At 35.2% G+C, this 16,374-nt stretch overlaps 2 protein-coding genes across 2 annotated transcripts in view; one reads left to right on the top strand and one right to left on the bottom strand.

The window, feature by feature from the left end:
• Positions 1 to 16,374, top strand: part of LOC126912734 (angiotensin-converting enzyme) — a 150,541-nt gene that overhangs the window by 54,060 nt on the left and 80,107 nt on the right. The gene's annotated exons all lie outside the window — the stretch shown is intronic.
• On the bottom strand, positions 7,565 to 9,453 carry LOC118268651 (skin secretory protein xP2). The gene is made up of 2 exons (XM_035583216.2): positions 9,286 to 9,453; positions 7,565 to 8,960 (listed from the first exon to the last, which is right to left on the bottom strand). The coding sequence occupies exons 1-2, from the start codon at positions 9,295 to 9,297 to the stop codon at positions 7,893 to 7,895; spliced, it is 1,080 nt and encodes a 359-aa protein (XP_035439109.2). The 5' UTR covers positions 9,298 to 9,453; the 3' UTR covers positions 7,565 to 7,892.

Genomic DNA, 16,374 nt, shown 5'->3' with positions numbered 1-16,374 from the left:
TAAGTCCGTTCATCATAGACTTTTATCCTGAAAGTGAAGTACATCTTTTTTATCGGTAAGTGGAAATTCTTATTCTCATCTTGATAACTTTTGAAAATGATTAGGCTGCTGTAAAATTAATTTGATTTCGTCTTTTCTGAAACTGCTCGAAAATATCCAGGGAAATTATAATCGTGGAAAATCTAACTAATTCGGTGTATATCAGCACACTACCGACATCATTAAATAACGGCCATGCGTGGAACTATTAAGTTTTTGTGCGAACTATAACAAATTAAAAAACCAACTTCCTTTCACTTTTTTCTGGCGGTCACTCACTTGCTAGTGCTACGATTATACTGTAGATGGCGTTACGGTGCTAAAGTAGTTTTAGTTTGTGATTTTTTATTGAATACACTCTTTTGTAGTTGGTATTTGATTAGTGAAGGGGATTGTTTTAGTAATTCGTGAAGGAACCACTAGATGTCTTAGCGAGTAAAAATATTCCAATGATGGTTTGAATTCGTTACTGGCATTCAAATAACAAAACAAGATATTTTGTTTTCGATCCAGTAATTGAGCTTAGGCTGAACAGTGAATATTTTAATGAAATGGTACTTACAACTTATTTAGCTTTCACTATTTAAAACACCCTTTCTCTATTAAAATTCTTAAAGCTAGCTTTTTTAGTTTATTATTGGAACAAGCCTGCTACAACTATCAAAACAGCTAAGTACAACTCCTATAAGCCAGGATCTATAGTAGATACAAACATGAATTCATCGGACACTGAAGTCCAGCGCGTATCAGGAACATGAATGACTGTCTTGGATCCTTGAATCAAAGAAGATACTATTGGAGTTGAATTTAACGCAGAAGACAGAACGACTTAAGCTTAAAGACACAACAATTGATTTCACAAATACCTCGAATTCTTACTCCCATTGAGCCTACTTGAAACGTAATCATTAATGTGGACTAGCCGACAATTTTATAGGAATTCCCATCAAGTATGAAGGCCACGTCTAAGTATAATGAGAGCAATATATTATGCCATACTATGATAGCAAGTGCGATTACTTAACATACAAGAGTAGTTTATTACAAAAGGTAATTTAGTATTGGTTCAGAACTGCTTGTAATGTCATGGTGGTTTTAAGATGAGAATTAAGTGCTTCTGGTATGAGTATTAGTGAGTGATTATGAGGTTTTATTGCTTCATTCAGTGTGAGATTTGAAGGGCTAGTGCTAACGAAGCGGTTTTGTTTTTTATTTAAATTATGGATCTGTAGACTTAATACGAGTTTGCTTTACATTGAACGAAAACGATTGCACGCTAGGCGCGGAGCGAATGAACCAACCAATCACAGCGCCGAACGCGCTTTTACTCTTATTTCGATCTCGCATCAAATCAAATCATTACAAAAATCTAATCATGTATGAAGTAGCAAAACTTTACAATATTGCAATATTTGCTTTAGGTACCATCCGAGAATTCAATTAAGCTTGTTGCCTTACAGTAATACTAAGTTATTAACGTGGAAAAATTATAGGAATGAAGGAAAGGAAATGAGCCAATGAGGTGTTTAGGTGATAGCAATCTATAATTACTCACTTATTACGATAGAATCCGTGTACATGTTAAACTAACGCCATTTCTTAATAGTTATTGTGAAAATGTAAGGGTTGCAATATTCTTTTGACTATACAAGTTAAAATTATATATTTTTTTAAATAGGTTGATGTCCGAATTTATTTCAATTAATTATCCTACCTGTTTACTTGCTTAAATAATTTAACATAACAATCTGATAGTAAAGTTATATTAGAGGGCAAGTTATATTATGAAAACTCCCTCTAATTGGTTGGGTCATTGGAGCTGACCAACCAGAGTGCTAAACGCGAAAACGTTTCGATCTTATTAAATGTAAAACAAACTCATACTAGCCCCTCAGAAGGCCGATTTTGACGTTAAAATAGATAGCCTTTAATTAAAAGCCTAATGAGAAATTAATTCAAATCTTCAAGTGAAGCTTTGTGCTTCATAACCTAAATATATTACTTACTGCTTAAATTAATTCGGTTCAATCCATCTTACGAAGCTATATTAATCCTGTACTGCATAACCAACTATAAAATTATATCACCACCCGTCAACATTACATAAAATTAGCAATCAATACGTACAATATATCATTTCGATCCACCACTCACATATCACGTACAAAAAGCAGGTTTTTCGTTGAAAACCCGGCCGCGGCCACTCGTGCGCATCGGATTCCGTTCCGAAGCGTTCCGTTATGACATAACTTTCGTTATCGTCGCGTCTCGTTCCATTGACGTCGTCGTATCGTGACGTGAACTTGGCCTTGAAGATGTACTCTCGCTTTTGTTTAAAGAAACTCGTTTTTGTTTGAGCTTTCTTTTGTTTTTTTTTCTTTGTTTTAGGACTGATTTTTCCAAAGACTTATCGGAGGAATAATTTTGAATACCTCTGATATAAAAAAAAAAACTAACAGACGTCACTTTTATTTGAAAAATAAAAGTATAAATAAAAATTATCAGCTGATTTAAAAATCGCCTTTTAGTAAAGTTAAATAATGGGTATAACATATATTTCTATACTATATTACTATTGGATACGTAATAGAAGTCTAATTTAGGTATCCTTTCACTGTTTGATTGAGCTAGTGATGACGTCGTACCGCCGTACTTAGAGTCATTTTATGGTTACTTAACCCTTTTATGGTTTTTTACTTAGTCCTTAGCAATTATTTTCAGAACAAAATCGTTTATTGAGGTATCGCAGTTTTGCTCCTAGCTTTAAGCCTTATATTAGTTATATATAATGGTATTCTAATGCAAGTTGTTATAAACGCAATCATCAATTTGCCAACGGTTATTTGACGTAACTAACTACTGTTTAATATCACCTACAGTTAGTTATATTTGTTAAAGTGCATTGAATGTTGATCAAAGCTTATTAGTTATGAATTACTTGACTCTGTGCTGCTTAAGGCTTCGAAATGGTGGCTTTTTCAGAAAGTTCAGGTTTATCAGATCCGGCTCCGTGTCTGTTAAATGCGTAGTTCCTTCGATTCTTATATGTATCATACCCACGGGAAAAACAGGGGCTGTGACAACATTAGCCATAGCAAAAAAGGCCTACCGTACATAATTGCAAACGTATGATGGTACGAGTATGAATAAAAGTATATTGGCCCACAGTCCAATAGTTAGTTAATGTTGGACTATCAGATTGTCCGCCAGTAACCAGTTGAGCTATTTCATAACCGTCTGGCCACATGTTATTATTACCGTTTTGAATTTTTAATGACTTTCATAAATCTATTGTGATGGTTTAGATTTGGATTTGCGATCGTCCATTGTTTCAATATCGTCCGAGAGTGATTGGTTGGATATACATACACTTTTGAATATGTAATATTAGATGCAAGACATTTCAAAAGTATCTAAGTATATGGTTTAATTGGAATAAATGATTTGACTTTGACTTTGCAAGTGTGTGAGTTCTTTATAGAACTTTTGTTTTTTGATATTATTAATCCATTGGGGAAAAGTGTAGTTCGAGTTTTGGTTTCTTTAGCATAGAGTATTGACCTGGGATTTGTGTGATGTTACACAATAAGGAAAAATGTAGTGAAAAATATAATATTATGAACATTAAAAACTACTATCTACACCGTCAGGGATCAAATAACATGATGCTATATCTAATATACCTACTACTCTTATACAAAACTGAAGAATTTGTTTGTTGAAAACGCACTAATCTCCATAATTACAGGTCCGATTTGATATTTGTTTTTTGTGTTGTGTATTGCAATTATCGACGAAGGCTATGGGCTATAAAACATCACGCTACGACCCATATAGCTGCGGCAGAGCGGGTAAAGCCATGTCAGAGAAGCTAGAAATACATAAAACTTTAAACACCTAGCAAAGTTATACTTACTAGTAACAGTTTAGTAATAGTAACATTAGACGCAGCTAGCAATACTAATAACAAAACTACACATAAGAGAACGTTGCTAACTTTGGTGACGGTTAGCAAATACTGTCATTAATTTCTAAATTAACTATTGCTGTAACATGTAATTGTATGGAAGACCTTCAACGTATGGTCTGCATGAGTATTACTACAAATTCCTTCGGCTAATCATTAACAATTGCTATTGGAGAACGGTTTACGTAATGGGTATGGTTAAGAAAGTGAATTAGAACTACTGAATGATCGCCGGCTGTGTATCTGTGTGCATTTATCTCGTGTAACTAGGGCTTTGGTAGCTGTTCAAGGTTCTACGTTCAATTTGGACAATGAGTCTTTGTTTCTTGGTTGGTGGAGGTTGTAGGGCCACTTACTGTGGTTCTTGTATGTGTATCTGCTTCTTTGCTTCCACGACTTGTGTTTTTTTTTTTTTTGTAAACGTCCTACATTAGAGTCATCTCTTGTATTGTGGTGCGTTTACAAACATACAATTTCACATGCACATGTCACCCAGACCCCGAACAATAATTTGTGGATCACTCAGAGTTGCTACACAATTTCTGTTTAACATTATTAAGTTTTATATTCAACAAGTTTTTATGCTTTGACTATTGCATTCTTATTTTATTTCCGGGTAAAAAATGTTGTCTGATATTGTTGATTGATTTCTTTTCTGGATTTAACTATGTTTCTGTTACAGCTTGAAAATACCTAATCACTTTATCTCTCGTCGGTTTTAATTCATATTCATTAAAAAGAATTAAATTTACCTTTTATTCCAAAGAAAGGTTGCTTCATTTAACACCTTTATTTAGGTGCTCTTTTAGAGAATCACAGGTGTGATTCAGAATACAATACTCAAACGTGAATTATAATGACGATCTCAAATCAATTTGCCTGTCATGTTTATCTCTCAGCTAAACTATATTTCGACATCAAACTAAACAAAAATGTTTGCACAAGGTGAAGATGCTTTATTAAAAAAGTAGTCTGACCTTGGCTTGGTGTATTTCTCTAACGTTATTTATTATATATTGATAATAAACCTTGTCAATAAAGCTAAATAGTGGGCTGGGCCTTTCCACCGTTTAGCATTGCCAAATATAAATCAACAAGGTAAAACATGTATAGATGAAATGTAATATAGTAAAATAATAGAAAGCTTTGCTGAGTCATGCAATGAAAATATATTTTGAGAGTAATTCCAACTGTGTTGCGGATGAGATTACTAAGCCATATCTATAAATATTTTTCTAAGGCTCTTTCATATTTGACGACACTAACTTGCAAAGTCAGAACTGAACAACAGAACTTCTTCATTCTTCTGACATTTACCTACCTTCTACCTTCTGCTTCTGCCTCTGTTTCAATTTTCACCCAGATCCATCCAGTCGCATTGACGTAATTGAGTAACTAACTTTCGCCATAACATAATATTTAAAACTAAACTATAGGTAGAGCTTAAAAACTCACCAAGTAAAATAAATTAAATACCTAATACCTAATTAGTTTAAGTTCCATATTTAGTTTCCCTCTTCCGACACGTGCAACACAACAAACAAACAAGTGCAAATTTTTCGATGTGCAAATATGTCAGGAGTTTAAATGTCAGTTAACGATCTCAATACAGTTGCTACACACTGTCAAACGCAATACTGAGATCACAAATGCCTTCAATGAAAATGTTACAAAGATACTGACTTTGTTCGTGAAGATTTAATATTATGTTACGCAGGCTTATTATTGTAAGTGTCAGATATCAAATTGGTTAAGTGATTTCAAGTAAGCACAAAGTTATAAGTCCAATTCTCGCGTCGAGCTTAATGTTGTTGGATTTTTCTCTAAAGAAATAGAATTCAATAGTTCGGGGCCTTTTTTAAATAGTAAGTACTGTCTCGATTTTCAGTCGAACACCATCCAACAACACATTTGATTATAGTAGTTAGAAGTTTAACATAGTGACAGTAGTAGATTTTACCATGGAATGCAATGTTACTTCACAGTATCGTAAACGGACAGTAATGATCATCGCAAATTAATGTAGAAATTATACCCAGTTTTACCAACCTTTTTTAAATTATGACGAATTCCTTAACTAAGATAATAGGTGACATTTAACGACGTTGATTTTCATCAATAGGTGACAACTTACAATACAAGTAAGTTTAGGTATTTCTACATGCTTTGTCAATCTTAGTTAACATATAGTTTACGGAATGGTTGTTAAATACGGTCATTAGAAATTGATTTAAATGATTTTTAATCTATATGCAAAAGTCTAGAAGAAATATTGTAGAGATAGTGTCACTAAAAATACACTGCTATTGTGGCGAAATAAATTAAGTTCAAGATTACTACTAATGTATTAATTTATTCATCATTAGACATTCAAATATTCTGCCTTCAAGGCCACGGGAACTATTATTGTTGTGGATTCTTTAGTGAATTTTCATGCATTCTTTTAGCATTATTAACTAATTAAGTATGTAATGAATGACTAATTTATTTAGGAAATAAATAAGAGCTATTTATGTCAGTTTTATTAAAATGCGAATAAAATGTTTAGGTCGATTATGAGAGTAGAAATTGCAGTGGATATTTGTAGGCTGATCGTAAAAGGATGTGGTCTATATCTGGCACAATGCGTATGACAACATTCTCCTTACGTAAAGGTTTCCTGACCATTTCAATACACGAACAGCTTAGCATAATATTAAATACTGCGAAAATACGCGTAGTGCCGACAAGTTGCATATGTATCACGCAAGTGCGAAGTAACTGATTATACCACTCAAATTACCTCGACGTGTGTAGGATGAGAACGATTTCTTATTACATACCCACATTGCTACAGTTACCCACTCCACAATTACATTGATTTTTTTTTACTACCAATTACCGAAACCGCAAAGCTCGTTCGCCATTTATTATTACGTAATAAACTTCATAAAAGTCCATACGATGCCAATAAACATTGTATTTTCATCGTTTAAAAACAAAACTTGTGGAAAATTAGCCTCATATTTGCGTAATCCCGTTCGATCGGACACTTTGTCGCAGAAAGGTTGACAGTAAACAACCGCCGCATGTAATGACATTTTGCAACACTTAATGCTCATAAAACACACGCTGTACACCAAGGTACTGATTTTGAAAGATCAGCGCTAACTTAGTAATCAATCAGCAATTTGACAAATGGATGCTCAACGAATCGGTAATTTTATGCAATGTATTTACGAGCGAACACCAGTTCCAGTTCCAGTGCGATTGAAACATGTTTCTGTGTTATTGATTACGGTGCGCTAATAAATAGCGATAGAACATAGTTAATTGTAATCGTGTGAGATTACGCTCGCATAATATAACCGCGTATTACGCAAAACAAAGATCGCGTACCGCCTGTTTATTGTCAAGAGTGAAAATGTACCAAGTTTCGTCACACGCGTAACTAGCGGCTATCCGCTCGCGATGCTTCTATCTAGGTCATATTATTTCGCATTTCGTAAAACTTACTTAAAGACCCATAACGTTACACCCAATTACACAGGGACAATGCATGAATTAAAACAACAGACATATAATATCATAATTGGCGTGGCCATTTATTTTCACAATCAGTTCGTTCATTCAAAGTTAAAGGAAATTCAAAACTTCATTTATTATTTTTGTCTTAAAATAACAGGTACATAAACTCAAACGTAACTTCAACCGATTAAAAAAAAATAACAAAAAGTAGACTAATAGAGTATTTAGTTCAGTGCGTTCGATCGCGGGTCGTGGAATACGAGTTCCTAGGATCTGGTAATACGACCACTATCCATGCAGGGGTATTACACGCCCCCCGTTCGTATTAGTGCTAATCTTATATTTATGTATCACATTCAAACGTCTGCTCCCTGCAGCCTTAGTAGCTATCATGATGACCATATTCGTGGCCGTGTCCGTGACCGACAACAACGGGGACTGGTACCTTCACGGGGTACGGCACGGGCTTTTCAATGTGGACTGGCACGTGTTTCTCGATGTGGACAGGGTAGGGCCTGTCGACGGGGACTTTCACGGGGTAAGGTACGGGCTTCTCGACGGGGTAGGGGATGTGCTTCTCAACGGGGTAGGGTGCTGGTACTGGCACCTTGACGGGGTAGGGCACGGGCTTCTCAACGTGCACAGGCACGGGACGGTCGACGGGGACCTTCACTGGGTAAGGGACGGGCTTCTCTACTGGGTAAGGCACGGGCTTCTCAACCGGGTAAGGCACAGGCTTGGGGACATGTACAGGGTAAGGCCTGTCGACGGGGACCTTGACTGGGTAGGGCACTTCCTTGTAGACTGGGTAAGGAGCGGGCACATGTACGGGCACCTTTACGGGGTAGGGCACCTTCTTTTCTACTGGGTAAGGAGCTGGGACATGGACCTTGACGGGCACTGGCACCTTCTTCTCAACGGGGTAGGGTGCTGGTACGTACACCTTGACGGGGACGGGCCTGTCTACTGGCACATGGACGGGGTAAGGCACCTTCTTTTCAACTGGGTAGGGTTGAGGTACATGTACTGGTACTTTCACGATCTCCTTGACTGGGTAAGGAACGTGCTTGACAACGGGGTAGGGTTGGGGTACGTGCACCTTAACGGGCACAGGAACCTTCTTCTCTACTGGGTAGGGGATGTGTTTCTCTACTGGGTAGGGGACTGGGACGTTCTTCACCACAGTGATGGTTTTGTGGGAGTGGGTGTCATGACCGTCGTAGCCGCCACCGAAGCCGCCACCGAAACCGCCGTCGAAGCCACCACCGAATCCACCGTGTCCACCGTGTCCATAGCCGAGTCCGATGTCGAACACTCCTCTCTTCTCGTGCTTCTTGTCGTCTGACGCAACTTCCTTGTTGTCGGTCACTGCCACTTCTTTTTCTGCTGCCTTAGCTTCTTCGGCATTGACGAAGGCCAAGAGAGCCACCAGACTGGCGGCCACGAGCTGTTAACAAAGAGACAAAGTTTAATTTCCAAAACTAGAACAAATGTGATTGTAAGAATAGAATTGAAAGTTATTATCGCAGTTGACTAATTATCTGGTGCAAATATGCTTCGAGCCTCGTAGTTTTAATGACTGGTCGAGTTAACATCGGTGCAGACAACTACACACTAAGTACGCAATTTCCTTGTTGCGTAAATTGTTAAAAGTGGGACAAGGGGGTTTTGCATATCCAGGCACTGTCACAACCCTGCGGTATTATAATTATTTGTTAGCACTGTCACTTGTTAATTTTGGTAATTTTGAGTATTTCAAAGTTTGAACACACCATGTGCCTCATGATGCTGCACTAGTAGGTTGCACTGAAGTCAGCGAAGTCCTGAATGCGAATGATGCGTGATCGTTCGTAGCTTCGCTATATATACGAGGTAAGAGCGGCCGAGCGAAGAAAAAAAATGGCGGCACTCTATAGGACCATGTTACACTTTCGCTTTTGAGGGGGTTCGGAATCGAGCGAGCCGAAATGCTCTATATCTGTCTACGCCGAGATTCGAGGCGACCGGTTCGCTAGCAATGATATAATTTAAATATAATTAACGTAATCATCTAATGGCGATCTGTGAATGCTTTTCCTTTGTAAGGCCTCAAGGTTGCGGCGTTCATGTTTTGCTCGTATGTTGCAGTTTAGTGAATACATTGGCGAACATTTGATGCGTATTTACTTGATATTTATTGTTATTGGCCATTATCCTTGGGTTTTCCTTTAGTGCACTCTTTGTTTTTGTAAGTATTTTAATGAACTTCACAGGTGAATATAGTGTTTAATTACAAATTCTATTAAGTGTAAATAATATTATTAGACTGTAAATGTAAAAGTTTCAAGATGTTTAATTATAACAAGATAAATATCACTTTTACACATTCCAATGTTTTATAAATTGTGAATGAGTAAAAGTAGTTGGTGTTTAATTTTATTTATTTATTAACTGTACGGTAATTAACTTGACAGCAATTATTTGACTATTGCTTGTTGTTATAACGTTTTATGGCTTATTAAAGTAATTTAAATAAAGCGTTAGTCGGTTGGTCTTTACAAGTTGTTAAAACTTCGTTTAAAATACAATGTTACTCTTTTCTTTAATTTTCTAAGACGTAGACAGAGATGCACAATGCACATTGTCTTTATGTAAATAACAGCAATTTTTCAATACATTAGAAGGGCTCACAATATTCCAAATTCCGCGTGAAATTCAGAATCCTGAAAATACTCAATAATACTTCACCCGACAATCAACACAGTTATTAAGAAATAAGAACATTCATACCAACATTACATACAGAGCTCTATTTCCAAGTAAAGTCCTTGGACATGTCAATTACATGGAGGTGAGGGCCGCATACTTACATCTTTAAATAAATAAAAATTGTGTCCGCTTGCAAAATTCTTTCATTGGAAGTTCGCATCCAATTTGCTCATTGACAAAAGTCCATTGCAGGTAAAGTGAGTCATAATATTAGATATCATAATCTATGTCGACTTACTGACTTAATTAGGTTTTAGATATTTTATATTGATAATTTTAATGCTATTAAAGTATTATTTATATCGATTAATGACTAAGCTACTCCATTTTTATAATGACTTTAATATCGGTTCACTGTTTAGTTTTACTGTCTGCTAGCAAATTGGAAAGGATTATTTAAACTAAATAAATTGAGACTTGTTTGGTCAATGATGTTAAAGCTGGGTTTCATTGTACATTCTTGGGATTCGTTTTCAGCTTTTTTTATCGAAAATGTATGATTCGTTTACTATTTACTTTCTACCATTTTTTTTTTTGAAGGGGTAAGTAAAACCACCTCGTTCTCACTCTTGCTTTTCGAGCTGGAGCCCCGGTAAATCCGCTAAGTAGTCCGCAGCTCTGGAACTCTGGATGGCTCTTTGAGGAGCGCCAGGAATTCATCCACATTCTTCAACTTTTTCAATAACACCTTCATTCACACATATAGTATGTCAGTAATCTACGTTTGGGTATACCAAATACGAACTTAAACATCCTTTTCAAATGAAGATGTTAACATAAGCCTCGTTCAATCTACAAATACGACTCATCAGTTTAATAAACGTCATATAAAAACAGCCAATAAATAAATCGCTCATTTTACTAGCGATTCGTGATCCAAAGATATTAATGCCTGTATCATGTTAACGCATATAAAACGCGAATATCAGTTACATACAATTACATTTATTACAACTGTGTTTACATAAATTTGCAATATCGTGTTATCACAAAATGAGTTCAATTGTTGCATTCATAAAGAGTATTTTGGTGTTGTTTACCGACACAATTATTTATTTTTTACTTTTCTTATGTCATACGTTTTACTTGAAAGTATGCTTTAAATTCTTGAACGTACGATTAAGTAATCATGGAGCTTTTAATTTAAAAGTAAGTCGTGTAAGGAAGCAATAGTGCAACTTAATTTCATCAGCTCTCGGATGGCTACTTAGTAAAAAGTATTACTATCTCATGGAATAATCCAAATATAATTTTGGAATTGGGACAAAGTCAAAGCAATTATTTCAATTAATCCTAAATTAGGCACTTCTGAAACATCAAATTGAATTTATTGCCCGTCAGTCTGTCTGTTAGCGAAGTTAGGTGAAACAATGTTTTTATTAATTTCTGTCTACAAAAATAATTATAAATCGATTATGGTTCGTATTCGTATATCGACAGCAAAGTACTGACAAAAGTAATAACTGTCAAAAGTTAAAATTTAACTAAACCTTTCACATCTTGGGCTTTCATACATTAGTTACTATTTTAATTCATTTCGAAATAAATTCGGAAATTGGTACTTCGACGTCAATATTAATTTCGGTCATCAATTACTTGAGTAGACCTCATAATAATTGGAGGAAAGAATTGTAGTAGTATTAAATCATTGAGTATACTTACAACACTATAAAAGGCAATAAAGCAATAAATAGAAACACATTGAACTTGCCCTGTTAGTAACTGTTTAAGTAATACTTAGGTACATGAAGGGCGTATCCTTGGCGAAGGTATCGCTTAGGTACCAATCACTTACGACCTATACATGAGCATGGTTTCATTAACATCTGTGTAGATACCGTAGTTTGCTACGTAAATAGCAAATCTATACAGAAAGATTATTATTTTTAGCACAATCCATATAGAAATTGTGTTAAAATTCAATTTTAAGAAGTAAATTAAAAAACAGCAGTAGTTAAGTAATTAGAACTGGCGATTACAGAGCCAAAAATAGATAGTCTAGGAATCTAAAATTGTAGCCTTGTAAAATTGTTGTTTTGACCAAGACATACATGATAATTTTAGTGTCATCAATTGTACAAAAGTATTGTAATCATATCATTTTACTATGTTGTATATTAAAATTTGATGAAGATATATCAAAGTAAATAATAAGAAACTGGGTTTATTATGATTATGTATTATTTGGTCGATATTTGTCCGGTCCTCCTTAAGTGATGAAAATAGCCTCTATCCTTACTAAACCACAGATTATCTTGCAATAAATCGATACACAGTTCAATGAGGTTACTGACAGCCATTACGCCATACATGATTCCTAAAATGCTAATTCATGGTTACAACAAGACAGCAAGTAAACTCGACGTTAAGTAAGTAAATGAGTAATGGTTATCTCAAAGTTAATCGTTGTATTCAACAGGTAGTGAGAGAAAACGTGGATTGTGGAATATAAGGATATGGACCTACATTCCTTGGTGATGTCTTAAGAATTTACTCTATTAAGAATGTGGGACAAATCTTGTCTTTGCTTGAACTGATTGATTTTTATCATAATCCGATGATTTTCCTTTTTAGTAATAAGAACTATTTCGTAGTATTTATTCCTAGCCCGTAGTTAATAGCTGACCTAACAAACCTTGTCTTTTAAAAAATTCAACAAAACCGAACGATTGGATCAAGTAGCCAAAAAATAAGGATCGCCACCTACAACAATCCTTGCATTTATGCATCGCTTGCACCATGTTGAAGTCAAAATTATTTATTTTAAATAGACCAGGAAGGCACTTTTGAACGTCAAAGCAAATATAATAATATTAATAACGTCTGCCTGTCGATCAGTCCTTTGGTGAAGCTATTTGCTCGTTCCAAATTGTAGATTCCATGCGATTACATGCGACTTGTAAACAATGAACTAATTCAAACGTAGGTACACTGTATAAAGTAATATTTCTACAATTTTATTCCTATTCACATTGCCCCAGTAATGCTGTTGTCACGTAATTCTTGAATCTGTGTTGAACAACTTTACAGTGGGTGCAATGATAGTGTCTACGGGCGCTTGCTCAAATGCACATCGCCTACGCTGGAACTAGTTTTACAAGCAACTAGCAACTTGCGCTATTTGATAAGCAGATCCATGTCTTAGTTTACTAATACTAAACAAGTATTATAGATTGTGTAAGTAATTAAAGAGATAAATATGTGGCATGCAGTTGGTAGTCGATATGTGTTGAAAGATATTTGAAAATAAAATGAAACATGATGTATGTGACATTTTAACTTACTGCAACTTACGGCACGAATGGGCCGGCTCGACCGAAATGTACCACAGCTTTACGTAGTACTATCAAAAAACCGACGTGAAACAACATTGTGAGGTTACCAGAGGCGCAATTACCAATCTTCCCAATCCCCGATTCCCCAACAACCCTTAAATTAATTATCCCCAAAAGACCGGTAACGCACTTGTAACGCCTCTGGTGTTTCGGGTGTCCGTAGGCGACGGCGATTGCTTACCATCAGGTGATCCGTCAGATCGTTTATCGGCTTATGCCATAAAATAAAGTTAACTGAATATCAAAACCTATAAACAGATATATTGTTTAGGGATGCACAGAGATAAGTGGCTAGTTTTAAGAAGAAAGATTTTAAGCTTCGTTTAAAAAATAAATGGATCGTTCTGTTTTTATCAAGAGCATGTAGTTCAAACAATAAGGAAAAATGTTCGCCCACATCGCATCTAAAACGAACGAATATCTGATCTCATACCAGCCAAAAGGATAATAAATTAATGCACACTTTTAATTTATATTTTTCTAAAAATGAAGAAGGTATTTTGTGTCAAGGAGTACTGCTATCTTTTTTTAAAGAACCTGATACTATCACGTGGTGGGTCAGACGTATTTGGAAATGCAAATATATTATTATTTATAGTTCAGTTGATTGGTCATAAAAATATGAATCTATTAATATCTATACAACGTGTAACAAAATACCCATATACATCAAGAAGCCCTGAAGAATACAGGTTGAATAGAGTCTCTACACGAAGTTTCAGCTTAAAATACGTTTAAAAAAAATTTTGTACCAAATACTTGGTATCGCATGGTTCTTGATTTTAAATCATACAAACGTGTCCAAACACTACAGGGATGACTCGCTAATATTACGAAACATTTCTTCTGTCAATCTGATCGCCTAGTACCTGTCTACCTAATTTTGAATCAAGCGGCGGCGCGATTTGAAAAATTCATAACTTGGTACCATGAAGAAATGAGTTTAAAAAACCCTTACCGTATCGTTTGTTATGTTATCTAGAAGCCGTGTACTTGATATGTATACCCCCTTTTTGTTACACGTTGTATAATATATAATATATTATCTTCATAACGAAATGAAGAAGAGAGGGGCGGCGCTCCATACTAAATACAGGTATTATCAAGCAACTTGTAAATGCCATTATGAAATTGGTATTTCGTCGGTCGAGGTACATTGTCGCAAGTCCGACTTGCGGGACAAGGGATCCCAGGTTCGATTTCTGGGTTTTATAAATATTGCTGGGCTTTTTTCGGTTATTCGAAATTCTCTTCTCAGTAATAGCACCGAGGCTGGAATTGTGCCCAGTATATAGCAATAGGCTCACCCCCTATTATATCTGGACTTTGTGTTATACAAATGGTGAAAAGTGGGTGTATATTGTATAGCGGCATTACGTGCCGTAATGTGCACCTCTGCCTACCCTTTCGGGGATAAAAGGCGTCGACGTCATTTTGAAATTTCAAAAAACATAATAAAAACTTCAAAGTTATGAAACTCAAAACTGCATTAAGCGATGCAGCAATCTAGAATGATTCATCTCTCAATGACAACTTGTCACCATACAGTCAGTGGATAACATTTGCGTGTTATCATCATACTGTTTACGAAATAATTATTGCGAAATATATAAAATCATCGTAAATTATTTCAATGTTGATGTCTCTGTGACCTTCCACTGCGTCTGTAGTATCTTATTATTTTGAATTAGTGTGTGAATTTCGAAAATTCTTTGTTCCTTTAAACGGAAGTTCGTCTATCTCATGCTTAGCATTTGTTTGTAAGTTTGTGTTATCACTTCATCTTGTTCCTGCGATGCTATCTATTTTATTATCTTCACACATGTGACATTGAATCGCGTACTTTTTTACGCGGAGTTTTATTTATTGTTTACGGTATTGTAATGTTCATATTTAATGTAATTTTAAAGTATTATTATTTTTCACGTCCTTTTTAACTAAAGTCAACAATAAATTGTTATTTTTGCTCTCTCTCTCTGTCTCTCTCTCTATTTGCTCGAAAAATCAAATCAAGTTAAAGTGCTACCATGTCGCATATACTTTGCCGTTCTGGCAGAAAGCGGGTTGGTAGCCAAATGCAGACTTAAACATACACTGTGTATGAAATGCAAGAAAAAACTTACTGAAGTATATTTTTAAAAAATATTGTGAAACATACAAAATTAACTAAAAACCGGGATTTTTAGTTAATTTTGTAGAGCTTTTCTTCATTAATGTACGTACATTAATGGAGAAAAGCTCTACTAATTTCGAGCCACAGCGGGACTCTTCATGATCTCTCCATTATTTTGAGTTAACTTACTGATGTGTTTGTATTCAAGTACTTCATTGACTTTTTCTAGTAAGTAAGTTCTAAGTAACGTAGACATTTAAAAAGGTTAAATTAATATAACACACTAGTTTAAGAAACACAATATAATTAATAATTATTGCATTAAAAAATACTTTAGGCATATTCGTGCATAATTAAGTAATATCCCGGAGACCATTAAACTATATTTTCTGCACAATATGTACATAGTACATAGAGCATGCGTATTAATCAATTATATTATTAAAGAATTGCAGTCAATTGCATAATTATTTTTTAGAGGATGCTATTCGTTTTAACCAACTCAAGGCATTCAAGTTTCTCTAGTTTAAAGATATCAGAAGATTTATGATAGTTGATGATTTGTTACATATACATACTATTACACTAATATTAATTTGAAATTTTGTTTGTTTGGATGTTTGTCCATCAACCACACTAAAACTATTGAACGGATTTTGATGAAA

This window comes from Spodoptera frugiperda, chromosome 29 (assembly GCF_023101765.2).
Source record: "Spodoptera frugiperda isolate SF20-4 chromosome 29, AGI-APGP_CSIRO_Sfru_2.0, whole genome shotgun sequence".
In the NCBI taxonomy this organism is placed as follows: Eukaryota; Metazoa; Arthropoda; class Insecta; order Lepidoptera; family Noctuidae; genus Spodoptera; species Spodoptera frugiperda.
Note: the sequence above shows the minus strand (reverse complement) of the source record. Positions and strands in the feature narration are given on the sequence as shown.